This window comes from Dreissena polymorpha, chromosome 2 (genome assembly GCF_020536995.1).
Source record: "Dreissena polymorpha isolate Duluth1 chromosome 2, UMN_Dpol_1.0, whole genome shotgun sequence".
In the NCBI taxonomy this organism is placed as follows: Eukaryota; Metazoa; Mollusca; class Bivalvia; order Myida; family Dreissenidae; genus Dreissena; species Dreissena polymorpha.
In genome coordinates, this window is record NC_068356.1 from 103,421,631 (window position 1) to 103,436,940 (window position 15,310).

Sequence of the window (15,310 nt, forward strand, 5' to 3'; positions counted from 1 at the left end):
CCCCCCCCCCCCCCCCCCCGGAGTTGTTTAGTATTTTTTTCATTATTCTTTTAAAATCAGGGACGTAGAGGTATGATGAGCAGAAAAACAGGTTTGTGCCCGATCGTTTTGTAATATATCAGGCTCGGCACGAATAAAATAATAAAACAATGTTTTGCTTAAAATAACTTTGGAATTTCCGTGTAGTTCTATTTCCTATTTCTCTATTTTTGAAGAAATAATTGACGACTATGAACATTGATGGGATAAATCGAATACGAGGTCGGTGCCGAATACAGCGAAGGTTTATTTTTCTCGGCTCGTGGTTTAGATGTTCTAAGCCTCGCAAAATAAACGTCGTTTTATTCGGTACCGACCTAGTATTCTCTATTTACACCCAAGCATGCATATATTTTTAGTCTTCTACCTGTCATAACAAGTGTCTGACTATGTTTGCAGGCAAAACGCAAAAGCTGTTGCCACGGCCACTATGACTAAGGAGGAGGCAACAGAGTTGTCCATTCGGAAGCGTTACTCCCACATCATGAACGGGGTACGCTCGATAGAGCAAGCGTGCGTGCGTGTTTATGTGTGCTTGTTTAGCACTTCACTAGTGAACCGGATTTTAAAAAGACAGCTGCCATGTGTAGTGCGGTGGTTTCAAAAAAATGGCGGATTTTCCGGAAACACATATTTTCTCAAACATTTGCAAATTTTCATTCGAATTTACATGTTTATGGTTATAAAAATTGCACACAAAAATGCGGCCACCATTTTGTAGACGATATTCAAGATAGCCATGCACCGATTCAAAATGTCAATTTAATCTTCCAAATCAAAAAAGAAAATACTAGCTTATAAATACAACGCACTACAATAATTTGATTTCGGAGAACTTTAAACTGTTGAGGCTTTATATTTATTTAAGTAGACGTACTTCTCATTCATCGGTTACAGATGTGCAGATCGATCAAGAAAGAATTAAAAACATGACGCGTGTAGCAATATCATTATTAATAAGAGTGATAATTGCAATTACGGTTGTATTATTAGTGTAAATACCACTTATAATTATAAATAGACGTGCTCGAGAAAGTGAGACACAACTTATCAAGTATTGCATAATCCAATGTACCATATTACTTGGTATTTCGTTGAGTGGATGCCAATATCTGGTCTATCTCTGGCTGATCTAGAGCCTGAAGATATTATACAAAGTTAACCGTCATGCATATGTTTTCATTTGCAATACTTAACAAACGATCAGTATTGAAACTATAGCCAGGTTTTGTGGAGCTTAAATCCAGTAAGAAATGGCTGATTACTATTTGATGTTTATTGCAAATTATGATCAATTGAAAATTCTATTTAATTGTGTGTGTACCTGTTATTGCGTATTGAAGTCTTATATTTATAAGTCGTGATCATTTATTAATTTGTTGTCTGTTTGGAAATATTGATACATTGATTTTGAATCTAAGGAGTTCAGACATCAGACTGTCAATATTAACAAGCTAAGGATACCCAAAACTATGATGAATTGTTAGAGCCTCGCTCTGTGAAAAGAGGGTTTAATGCAAGTGCGTAAAGTGTCGACCCAGATTAGCCTGTACAGTCCGCATTGCCTTAACAGGGACAACACTTTCCGCCTAAACTGGATTTTCGCTAATAAGAAGCTACCTTTAAACAGAAAATGACATAAAAGCAGAAAGTGTTTTCCCTGCTAAGCCTGTGCGGACTGCACAGGCTTATCTTGGACGACACTTTACGCACATGCATTAAACCCCCTTTTCTCGGGACGCTTATCAATTATTTTAACTACACAAGTTATGTTTACGTTCAGAATAATGTGTGTCCATTATTTAATAAGCCAACAATAACAGTGATACTTATGTTTTTAAATTTCAACAAACTTAAAATTCATTCATCCTTCTTTCTTGTCATTTCGGTTGTAACCTTTGAGTTTAATCATAACAAAATAATTACCTTACAAAGAATGAGTACATGTTTACCCCATTTATGCCTAGCGTCTAGAAAAAAGGCATTGGCAAACAGCGTAGACCCAGATGAGACGCCGAATGATGCGGCATCTCATCAGGGTCTGCACTGTTTGCTTAAAGGAATTTCTGTAAGAAATATTCTAAATATAGAAATAAATATACTAGACACCCATAATTTGGAAATAAAATGATCCACTTTAGATGGATGGGAGAGTCCGCTAGGAATAATGGGCTATTAAAATAAAATATGTTTGGTATTTATCCCATTTTTATACCGACATTGACGGTATAACACCTCATGGAATAAACTAGCCTGTGTCACACCTTGTTGAATATACCTGTCGCGTGCACGTACTACATTTTATTCTACCACTGAATGATTGTTCATAACAAATCTCTAGAGTCGAGAAAACCTTAGCTTTAAAATTATGCGACCTTCAATCTTTAGATCTAGTTAAGGGACATAATGTTTCGCCATCCGTATAATGAATCAGCTGATTGATGGCGTCATAAATGACATACTTATTGCGTCATTTTCCAAAAATATGTGATGTCATATTTTGGTGTACACGAAACTAGTATGCGATGTCTGGGAATAAAACATTGAAGACGCGCATTTTTTTCGTGTTAATTTATCCTGGATGTAATTATGAAAAAGTGCATATTCTATGGACTACTTACCTCGGTTGGCACCGGTGAGACGAAGGATTTTGATCTACATGTAGATCTAGCTTACAGTATTCGTGTTATGTTGTCAGAATGTGCGTGCCTATTTGGATGTGAAATTGTGTGTGTTAAAATATTGATGGTGTGTATTTTGGTTCATAGTCTATTCGAATTGTTTTGCTTGTTGGATTTAAGGTAACGTAGGGGTATTTTCTTTGATGAATAACTTTGCTTTTGTTATTGTATCACAAGAAGTCTATTCAGTAAGAATAATCCGTTTGCAAAAAGTGTTGCAAAGTTTAATAGAATTATGACGGATAATCTTGTGTTGGGGTCACAAACGACAGGATTGAAGGCTTGATCTAGACGGCATCAAAATTGCAGCGTCCATGAAAAAATAGGCCGAGTAGAGGTTTTTGATAATTTATGTTTAGAACGACTCTGTGTGTACATCTACATGTTCATGTATGTTAAAATCGACATCATTTTGCCAGTTGCAATCGCCGCCATATTGGATTTTGATCATTTTCTTTGAAAATAAAATGATTATATTTAAGTAAAATCTTCTTTTGGCGGTCGTAATGTGTTACATTTGCATGCTGCGTAAAATTGAATCGAGGCATATGGTGATATTTTTTCTCGTTTTAACAGTTTTTGTGTGAAATTTTTAAAGACTATTTTGCGTACCAGAACAAATAAATCACTACGCATGGTTACATTTGTTAGATTTTAGGCGCTTTAAAGATGAATTTAAAATTAGTGTTATGTTATTAGACTCTATTTATGTTAAATTTCACGTTGAAAAAAATCTAATGGGGATAAATAGAATACTAGGATTAGCGTTGATTATGTTGCTCGACTCGAACACCGAAAGCGCTCGCCAAGGCTCGCGCTCCCGGCGTTCTAAGCAACATTAACTTCTCTGTATTCAACGCTAACCTAGTATTCTCTATAAATTGCTTTTGTGGTTCGAATCAAGCAAAATGGTTGTTCAATTGTTCGTTGTCTGTTATGTCAGTTCGAGCATATAGAAATAAAACTTCGTAATACAAGTGTCATTTATTGTATACCCATAAAGGAATGCGTATCTGACGTATTAGGTAATCTTTTTGTATTTGGACATTGGACAATGTTATACCATACGACCATACTTATTGAGTCCCACAGCATTCCTTCAGTCCGGTCCGATACCTCTCGCGCATCAAAGTTTCCGCATTCGATAACAATTGTGCCCAACGCTTTGCTTATTTAGTTACCAAGCATGACAATGGTACAGGTACTTTATTAAACTAGCCTTCCTAATGAACGCTTATAATTTATGAAAATAATGTCGATCAACTAATTACTTGATAAGGGTTTCCGTGTAAACATGTTATTTACCTATTAATTATTGAAATGCTCCACATGACATTGGTCTGTGGAACCCAGATTTTAATAAGCTCGCGTGTTACATTATACATTTGTGAAAAAGGAAATAGAGGTCAGTGCTAACTATCAAACTTATGGCAAACACGCACAATACAGTTTTCTGACGTAAATTCGTTTTTTTCCGATATCATAAACCGTTTCATGACTTTGAACACTAGATCTGTGTTGTTTTGGAACATTTCAACTGTGAAGGCGACCTATCAAAGAATTGTTCGGTAACCCTAAAATCTATGAAATAGTGATTCCAATTTCGAGCGTACGATGCAGCATCAGGCCCTCTGCGGATAAATCATTTCCCCTCCGGAAGTTGGTAGGAGCGCTATCGGAGAATACTCCTTGTAGTGGCAGCAGACGTCAGTCAGTGTAGCAGAAGACCAAAGATGAACTGGAAGAACAAAACGCTCCTATGGCGGCTCTTATTGGTGTTTATTCTTTACGGGGTTTTACCGCTTAACGAGTGTTACATGCAACCTGAAAAAGGTATTTTACATTTTATAAATTCTCTTTAAGAAATTCGTAAGCAAATAGGTTATACAAAAAATAATTACTGATAACTTTAACATTATATATTTTTATATTTTTATGCGCTAACTGTATACATATTTTTCTTTCAAATTGCGTTAGTAATATCGTTGTCATAATAATAATAATAATAATAATATAATAATAATAATAATAATAATAGGTTTTTTATTATGATTATAATAATAATAATAATAATAATATAATAATAATAATAAAAAAATAATAATAATAATAATAATATTATTATTATTATTATTATTATTATAATTGTATATATACTTACATGTTGCCAGTATGACAAATAGTGAAGTGAAATGATTGTGATAGGTTATTCTTCAGTTCTTGTAATTCAGAAAAAAAGATCTAAAATCAAACGTTAGCTTCGAAAGAGTCCGAAAATGAGGGGCGATACCTTTAAAAGTGCATGCCTATTTTAACCCATTTATGCCTAGCGTCTAGAAAAAAGGCCTTGGCAAACAGCACATGATGCGGCGTCTCATCAGTGTATGCGCTGTTTACTTAAAGTAATTTCTGTAAAAAAATATTCTAAATATAGAAATAAGTATACTAGACATCCCTAATTTTGGAAATAAATTGATTCAATTTAGAAGGATGGGAGAGTCCACTAGGCATAAATGGGTTTATACTGACACATCATGGTTGGGGTTGTAGTTATTCTCTCATTTTTTAAAATCTAATATCTTATTGTATAAACAATAGTATTTTAATGTATTTCATACACATCTCATATGGAAGTCCATTACTATTATTAAGCTCATTTAAAATGTAAAAGATTCATAATTTCCTCGACAGAGGCTGCTTTGAAATTCCCATTAAACACCAAATGTTATCGCAGAAAACCAACATGCCACGTTGGACTTCATCACAAATGTATGCAATGTCATCGCAAACCAGCCTCTTAAAATCCATTAATGCACGGGGTCTGATCCATCTTGCTTTTGATTAAGTTGGAATTAAATTGTTTTCCTACAATTACAATACTATACATTTTATACATATTTTTTTTAAATACGATGAAGCGTATTATTACGCTGTATATAACTTAAGAAATAACACAAAGTCTGTACGAAATAATATTTTAGGTTAAACAAACAAAGCGTTCGACGAATAAAATACGAACGATTATTATTTTACGAAAGTTATATCTCATCTTTGTTTGTGTGCATTTTTCATGTTATACTTGTAAGTATACACAAAGTGGGCGGTGTGCCGCAAGGACAACGTTTTTAATAATCCCAATGCTAAAACTTGCTTTGTACATCATCAAATGAGTCGCATTCTGAGAAAACTTGGAATAATGCATATGCGTAAAGTGTCGTCCCAGATTAGCCTGTGCAGTCCGCACAGGCTAATAAGGAACGACACTTTATGCTTTTCTAGTATTTTTCGTTTGAAGGAAGTCTCTTCTACACGAAAATCCAGTTAAGGCGGAAAGTTGTGTCCCTGATTAGCCTGTGTGGACTGCACAGGCTAATCCGGAACGACACTTTACGCACATGCGTTATGTCCAGTTTTCTCAGAATGTGAATATATATTACCACTATAGCACGCATAACAGATATTTTATCAAATTGAATTGTTTTTCTTTTTACTGTTTTAATCAAGTTTTGCGCGATTCATTTCTGAAATATAAACTTATGTTGCTATTTTCTAGAACAATGCTTTTACAAATACTAAAGCGACAAAATGCTTGAAAGACTTTATTGCATAATGCATTTCGAGTCTGTTTTATAATATGGAACGAGTTTATATGAAACATTGAAACAATCATATTTATAATAGCAACCATGTAATTAAACATTGTCTATTTAGGATTACAGAATTGTACCTTTTCAAAATAAAATAAAAAAGTGAATAGTAAAGTCAGGAAACGATCAACGAACGGCCATTCGCCTGTCAGTATCAAACGTGAATTACACATAATTGGCATCAAATGTTAGTGACATCCTTAAGGATAAACAATGTCCATATAATAGGCTCATTACTGGGGTATACATGAATTCTGCTGCATGGTATACCGATCTAATGGTTTTTAAAAGGTCTTTCAGCATGATAAAAGTAGCTTGATTAAAATATGTCTAGGAAAGTATCGACCTTTATGGCCCTGTTAACATAAGTATTGAAAGACATTACCTGAAAAGACAAGCATTGAATCATGTTATTCCGATGTTTTTGGCTAAATTAGACTAATTTGGAATTTCTCTGGAATTAGAAAATTGCTACACTGGCTCTAAAACACGCATCACAAGTGAACTATCTAGAAATATATCACTTGTTTGCAAATGGCAACAAGTGCGTCGCGGTGAAATTATGTATATTTCCACTATTTTATCCTGTTAATAATATTGATAGGTCGAGTGTACAATATGTAGATATCAAGTGAGTTATTCACACGGTGAAGAAAACTGCAATAATAAGACAGTTTTTCCCTGCTGTTTGATAGAAAGAAAGATTGGAAAATTAAGACATCCCTTCCCAGTGCTCTAAGAAATTTTAGAAATTGTATTACATCTCATGTGACCATTCCTTCGTAACATAAAACATTGGGCAATACATTTTTATAAACTCCTACACATTTTTATAAACTCCGACCGTGATCGAAAACAAGTAGATATTATATTTTTCCAAAACATCCGTTCAAGCTTATGAATGATATGCGCTCATTAATTGTTTTAAACAAAGTTGATAAGCGCTTAATGTTCATAAACAATCTGTGCGTTCGACTTTTTAATTGTCAAAAGTACAGCATATATATTCGGTAAAATAAAAAGCATAGCCACCTGTTGCAGCATTTCTTCTTGGTATATGTATATATACGTGAATGTGCGTGTGTGTTTGTGTTTAACACAAGTACAGGACTATGTATGTTTTCCACATTATATAATTCTACCAAAGGTCACTCGCATGTAGCTCTTATACCTATATATATATAAAAAATTAAATCGCGTATACCATGGGCAATTTGATTCTAGGCATTCGGGGGAAAGCCAATGTGAGACGGAAACATAGCGAGATATTGTTTAAAATAGTATTTAAAGGGATCTTTTCACGCTTTGGTAAATTGACAAAATTGAAAAAAGTTGTTTCAGATTCGTAAGTTTTCGTTTGAGTTATGATATTTGTGAGGAAACAGTAATACTGAACATTGACCATGCTCTAATATAGCCATTATATGCATCTTTTGACGATTTTAAAACCTAAAAATTATAAAGCGTTGCAACGCGAAACGATTGAATAATTTGGAGAGTTCTGTTTTTGTCGTTAAATTGTGTGAAACTACGAAGATTGCTTATATAAGGTATAAAATACGTCAAGAATGTGTACTCGGCGGAATAGCTCAGTAGGCTAAAGCGTTTTTACTTCAGGATTCCAGGGGTCATTGGTTCGAAACCTGCTCCGGGCAATGTTCTTTTCCTTTTTTAATTTTTTTCTTGATTTTTTACTGGAGCTTTTACGATCCAATGTTTACATTTATCAATATAAAGCATTTAATGAATAAGTTAAAAAAAATGCCAAAATCTGTGAAAAGGCCCCTTTAAGAGAACCCACTTGTCTTGTCTGATCTGTGTTGCATGATCAGTGGTAAATTGCTCGTGTATCCGATATCGTAAACAACGCGGACAAGGCAATGATAGTGACTTCTTTTGTAATGTTGACAATAGCTCTTATTAATAATTCAAAACGCTCTTTAAATATGAACACAATATATCACACTAACCCGTAAATAGTAATTGATACAAAAATATGAAAAGTTTATTGTAGCTTCCATCAATTGTCGCGAGATCGGAAAATGCTATGCCATGTTTAATATTGCTAATTTTCTTTTCGAATAATTATGTAAGATTCGTAGAAGCTTCCACAGATAAGGTAGCGAGATCTGAAAATTCGATGATGTGTTTAATACTTATATCAAAACTAAAAATCTTACAAGTTTTTTTTTTAAACACAAGCTTTTAGGTTTATCGCAATAATAACAAGACATCATCTCTTAAACACATGTTTAACTAGTATTCTTTATCTACTACCATACCAAACAGTAAACGAATTGTCATACATATTTAAACATAGGGTCATTAAAGTCATTAACTTAAACATGTAGTTTCAATTCATAGTTCAAATATAGACTGCTTTGATTCACTTAGGACAAAAATAAGACAATGTCAAATGTGTTGATTTATTAAACAAAAAGATTATTGTGGTCGTTTTAATGCTAGGCAGTAAGGTAGATATATTTGTGCGGCGTGGCTGTGCATACATGCAATCCTTTTACAGTCGAATTTTAGCAACCAGTACATGTTTGCTCTTTGGAATGGTCAAAATATATACTTAGTGTCATCGTTTAAACAAATAAACATTAACTATAAAAAAATCCATTAAAAAAATACCATTTCATCATATACGCGTCATTTTGCATAAACATAAACATAATTTACAATAGTAATATTATATCTTATTCAAATTAATCTTTAGTATCAATCGTACTTAAACACGTGTCTAATTTCAACGAGCTGATCGAGAATTTTGGAGTACGTTTATTAGAGAAAACAATTATAATACCCTGTACAATCATGATTTACAAATGCACACTGAAACAGCTAATGATTCTAAAGAGTTGAAACTTAATGTTAGTAATCGGCTTATAGTGTGCTAAACAGCATGTTAAATTTTCGTTTGAGCATGCCTCCGTTCATTTGTCATACTTGTCATGACATTTAAGGACTTCAGAAGCTTGAACGCTTTGATAGAATATTGAGTGAGCGTGCACACGATCACGTTTTGGTCAGGTCGTTATTTTCTGTTGTGAAAATGGACTAAGCGTTTTACTATCAAATGCTATTGTTGTATTGAGTTTTTAACGGCATGAATAATGACCGAGATAACGAAAAAGAATGTGCCCATTAAAGTTGTAAGTTGTTCATGCATCAAGCAAATTTGAGTTACATATCAGCTTTAAGAAAATGTATGCACACATGACAATTATGTTGTTTACTAATTAGTTGAAATGAGTAATAAAGTACAAACTTTTATTTATTGCAGGGACAATTAACATTTTAAACATTTAGGTTCCTATGCAAACCTCGTATGGGAGCTATAACTGTGCTGATCAGACTTAAAGTCTTATGACAAATTAAGTCTTTTAAAATAATTGACGTTTCAATATTGTTTTTATTTAAATGCATTTTAATAATTGTAAATCTTATACGAGCTAATGGATAATAAACACACAAGACCTATATTGTTGAGTACTATTTAACAGTTCCTTTCAGAATAATTTATTTTTATTATATAAAATAAAATGTAAAAAGTAAAAATACAAGTATTAAAATGATCACACATTGACGTAATATTGCGTATGATGTTTAAAAAGCAAACAACTATTGTATGACAAGCCTTTTACTAGTCTTAAAAGAATCCCGATTATGCAGTCAGCACGGTACAATTTTGGACCTTGTTTTTCTTTAGTCAATGTTAATATAACGAACTGTTAATGTGAGGAATCCCTAAAAACTGGCATGCATTAAAAAAACGTTCACATCATTCCCTCACAATTATGATAGACTGTGCACCTTTTTGGTTTCACTGCGAATGGAGGAGATATCCGTACAAGTCATTCCTGACACATGCCATTATTCAATTTAAGTGAAATGCGATGATAACACAGTCGCGACGTTTACGAACCACAGTTGTATATGTCGACTCGACATGGTGTCAAAAACATGTCCATTTCTTTTTTTCGGAGCACTAAAACGGGCTCAAGTCATGATCGTACAAGAATAAATAATTATACGTCAATTGATTTATTGATCTTACTTGACAAGGGATCAATTTGAAATACTATAGACTTTAAAACACAGCCTTTAAAAAATTAAACGGGTATTATTAGTTTGATGGTGTTAAATCTGGTATGTAGTCTTCGCATCCTACCCACGTCTGTGTTGAATTTGTTGCACGATCTGTCGCATAGGAGGTTTTCAGATAGTCATCAAACTAAATTGATGTTTCGACCCAGAGTTATGACCTATTCAAGTTGTATGGTCAGCGGGGGATGACCAGCGGCTTGTCGTTTCCACCCACCCTTTTGACTATGCAATTCCATGCAAAACGCATTATTAATTGACAGAGGGTGATTGTACAACAGCTATCAGAAGTAATGGCAACAGTCATACAGTCTCACGCCGCTTCCAAACTGATTATAGGAAGAAACACTCTGCGTCCGACTTTGACTGAAGACAATATTCCTTCTCAAATATTCTCCCTCCGCTGACATTTGCGCGGTGGTCTGTTTGGGAAAAACGTTGTTTCGTAATTTCGACCTCTGTAGTACGTGAGCAAGAAGGCAAGAACACGAAGCGAAGATGTGACATCAAGATGCTAGAACGCAACCTCACGATGCGAAATTGCAATTGTGGTTATATTTCGGGAGTCGAACGATGCGATATTTATATCGTTATCTCGTATTGTTGTTTTGCTTTACCATATTGATACAATCTCCCATTGTAATTCGTGAGGTAACGTCGTTATATTGTTTCTTCGCATCGTGTTTTGCGTTATCGCCCTTGTAATTCTTGTAAGATTGATAGTGTGAAATCACGATGAGATAATGCGAGATAAAAATTCAAATGGACGAGAATACGACGCGAGACTGCGAAACCAAGATGAGAGGTTGTGCAAAAACGATGCGATATCGTAATTCAAATACGTAAACTCAGAGTGTCTACATTTGAAAATAATCAAGGGCGAGAACACGATATCACGACGCGAAGAGACGAGATTATGATATCAAAGTTATCTCGTGCTATCGCATCGTGATTTTCCTCTCCCTTCCCAAAGTTTTATCGCGGAATAAAAACGGCTATACCGGCCCACTGTACACAGGGTTCAGCCTCTGGTGCGTATTGTCACAGTTGTTCTTAAGTGGAACTGTCAACTCATAAGGTACCGGTAAGGGAGCATGAGATGCGAAATCTTTTGTTTTATTTTGCAGATTTAAGTCACACATCTCAAGGTTTAGACCCGTAATTTACAATCTGAAATTTCATAACTGTGTATGTAATGGTGCCGATTGATTTCAGAATGTTCCAACATTTCGATCAGTACAATTACATGAAAATGGCTCAAGAAAATGAACTTCGCAACATTCTGCAACAATCCGTAGAAAGTCTTAGGTAAGTTTCCGTATCAAACTGATAATTCTAGACACAATATTATTTGATTTCTTCCTTAGTATACATATGAAAACAGTGTGACCGTAACTGAATGACTGAAAAATGCACATTTGGAAGAGTTTGAGATGTACTTTATAGCTTTTTTGTATACGGTACTAGTACTACTACTCCTACTACTACTACTACTACTACTACTACTACTACTACTACTACTACTACTACTACTACTACTACTACTGCTACTACTACTACTACTACTACTACTACTACTGCTACTACTACTACTTCTACTACTACTACTACTACTACTACTACTACGACGACGACGACGACGACAACGACGACGATGACTACTACTACCACTCCGACTTCTACTACTTACTACTACTACTACTACTACTACAACTACTACTACTACTACTACTACTACTACGACGACGACGACGACGACGACGACTACTAGTACTTCTACTACCACTACTACTTCTACTACTACTACTACTACTACTACTACTACTACTACTACTACTACTACTACTACTACTACTACTACTACGACTACTACTACTTCTACCACTACTACTACCACTACTACTACCACTACTACTACTACTACTACTACTACTACTACTACTACTACTACTACTACTACTACTACTACGTCTACTACTACCACTACCACTACCACTACGACGACGACGACGACGACTACTACTACTACTACTACTACTACTACTACTACTACTACTACTCCTACTACTACTACTACTACTACTACTGCTACTACTACTTCTACTACTTCTACTACTACTACTACTACTACTACTACTTCTACTACTACTACTACTACTACTACTACTACTACTACTACTACTTCTACTACTACTACAACTACAACTATTACTGCTACTACTACTACTACAACTACAACTTCTACTTCTACTACTACTACTACTACTACTACTACTACTACTAATACTACTACTACTACTTCTACTACTTCTACTACTAGTACTACTACTACTACTACTACTACTACTACTACTACTACTACTACTACCACTACCACTACCACTACCACTACGATGACGACGACAACAACTACTACTACTTCTACTACTACTACTACTACTACTACTACTACTACTACTACTACTACTACTACTACTACTACTACTAACAATAATAATAATAATATTATTATTATTATTAGTAGTAGTAGTAGTAGTAGTAGTAGTACTATTTATAATAATGATATTAATAATTATAATAATTATTATTATTATAAAATAAAATAATAATAATCATCATCATCATGTTTTATGAAAATCATCATATTTAATAATAATACTCATGTGTATTACGTATATGTCATTTTCAGGGCGCGTGAAAGACGAGGCCATCAACTAGTAGCCGACTCTGGGTACGGATCACGAGTCGGAGCAGGCGCTAATTTTGCAATAGCACAAATGGGTAGGTACGAAACTATACATGGTTTTGAACTGTAGCCATTCAAGTCCAACTGTAAAGACAGGCGAAACAACACGTTCGTTGCTTATTCCTTTATTAACAATAAGAGGGTGTAGGAAGGTATGCTTAGGTCAATTTTCGTTATTCAAGTCCAACTGTGAAGGCAGGCGAAACAACAAGTTCGTTGCTTGTTACTTGAGTTACAATAAGAGAGTGTAGGAAGGGATTCAGGTCAATAGTCAGCATGAAACTCATAATAAACATAATACAGATGATGCGTAAACACTGCTCAAAGTTGATGTTAACACATCAAAAGAGTCATTAAACAAACAACACGGAATTTTAAAAAGTAAACACCCAGTTAAAAATTGAAATCTTGTAAATGTACTGATAAGAGTCGGGTCGTGGTTCGTTTTGCATACTCGGTATGTAACGCATGCGTAGATAACGAACAATGTAAGGGGCAATATCATAGTTCATGCAATTTTAATGTTTTTTGTAAAACTGATCCAAATATCATTAAGTAGAAAGCATTGCATGCTGAGAATAATACATGCGCTGTGTGGTTTTGAATTTGATAACTAAACGCCTAAGGCGTGTTAAAGCATGATACCGAATAATTGGTTTTAAATATCAAATATGGCTCTTTGTTTAAATAAACAAAACTGGGGAGGCACATGTGTTTGCATTCGCCATTAGCTTAGAATAATGGGAAAGAAGCGAAATGTATTGTTTGTGTTTAGTATTAAATTAAAAGAATCATCAAAATTATCATTGGGATCTTCTTACAGCTCGCAACGGGATATTTAGCATCCACGGCCCGGGACGTAAGAAGAGGAGTTACCACGACAACGTCAACGACATTCTGCGCAGTTAAAATTACTGTCTAAATGTGCATTTATGTTATAGTTCCATGTTATGAATGCACAAATATTACTTACATATCTTGATTGACGTTATGTGTTGCAAGTTGTAGTTGATAACATCCAAAATCGAATGGAATACTCAGAACTTATAAATTGTATATGTTTGCTGTAGATATGCAATTTTCATTTTGGAATTTATAGGATTTATGTCAGCTTTTTTCCTTTCGACATCATCTTATATATGACAAAAACTGAACACTGAAAAACTTGCTACCATAATAAGAAGTTTATTTTGAAAATTTGAACATCATTTGTCCCAAACAAAATAAATACGATGTCATGCATCTTTTGAATTCTAGCCATTGTATTATTCCAATGTATTTATATTAAATAATGGCGTTAATATTGATAATTCATATATAATACACCCACTTGCTTTGTAGAAAATTAAATCAGTCAAATTATTCAATAGTAAAGTTAGTAGTTTAAGTTACATCATGTACTAAATAACGCGTGTGACTAATGTAAATCTACACGATCGTTTACTGAGAATTACATGTGCATTAAAAAAGGCTAAACATTAAAGTACCAATCTAAATTACCCTTTTTGAAAAGCTTCGTCTAGTGCCGTTCTCATGTTCCCATAAATTGAATTTCATTTGCAATTTTGGTCTCGTAATTTATTTTGGTTACTGTTTAAAAAAAACACTATAAAACGTTTTAATGAGAAACAACGAAAAATATAAATCCTGTGAAAATAAAAAAGAATTGGATAGTGTCTTGTTGTACTGAGTTTGTATCATAAACTTAATACAGAAGTCATTTTATAACCCAACATTTTTCCGTGAAACTTTTATTGTAATGTGTATAGTTTTCGACGTCAAATGACTTAAGCTTTATGATCACAAAGTTTCTGATGGAAAGTGTGTAGTTTTTCTAGAATAACTTACAGTAGCAAATTTATTTTTTATATCTAATAGAATCACGTTTGTAAAAACTGAAAATTGCATTCCACATAGAAAAGCGTAAATGAAATCATCATCGAATATTTACTTTGGGAAACGGTTGCTTTTGACTCTTTGATCAACAGTTCACTAGCCCTTTGTCATGCAGTATGTTGTCGTGTTATACATACAGTATAAGGACGGGAATACACGTTTTGGTAAAAGGCAAAATTCAACTATAAGTA

General features: G+C 34.0%; 1 protein-coding gene across 3 annotated transcripts in view; it reads left to right on the plus strand.

The window, feature by feature from the left end:
- LOC127868329 (uncharacterized) overlaps positions 1-14,479 on the plus strand; it is a 32,868-nt gene extending 18,389 nt beyond the window's left edge. For 2 of the 3 annotated variants that reach the window (XM_052409987.1, XM_052409982.1), the window contains exons 2-4: positions 11,693-11,785; positions 13,167-13,258; positions 14,047-14,479. In XM_052409987.1, the coding sequence (XP_052265947.1) occupies positions 11,694-11,785; positions 13,167-13,258; positions 14,047-14,132 (270 nt within the window). In that variant the 5' untranslated portion in view covers position 11,693 and the 3' untranslated portion in view covers positions 14,133-14,479. The remainder of the gene's footprint in view (positions 1-11,692; positions 11,786-13,166; positions 13,259-14,046) is intronic. The other variant, XM_052409984.1, reaches the window with a different exon arrangement.
- The last annotated feature ends 831 nt before the right edge of the window (positions 14,480-15,310 follow it).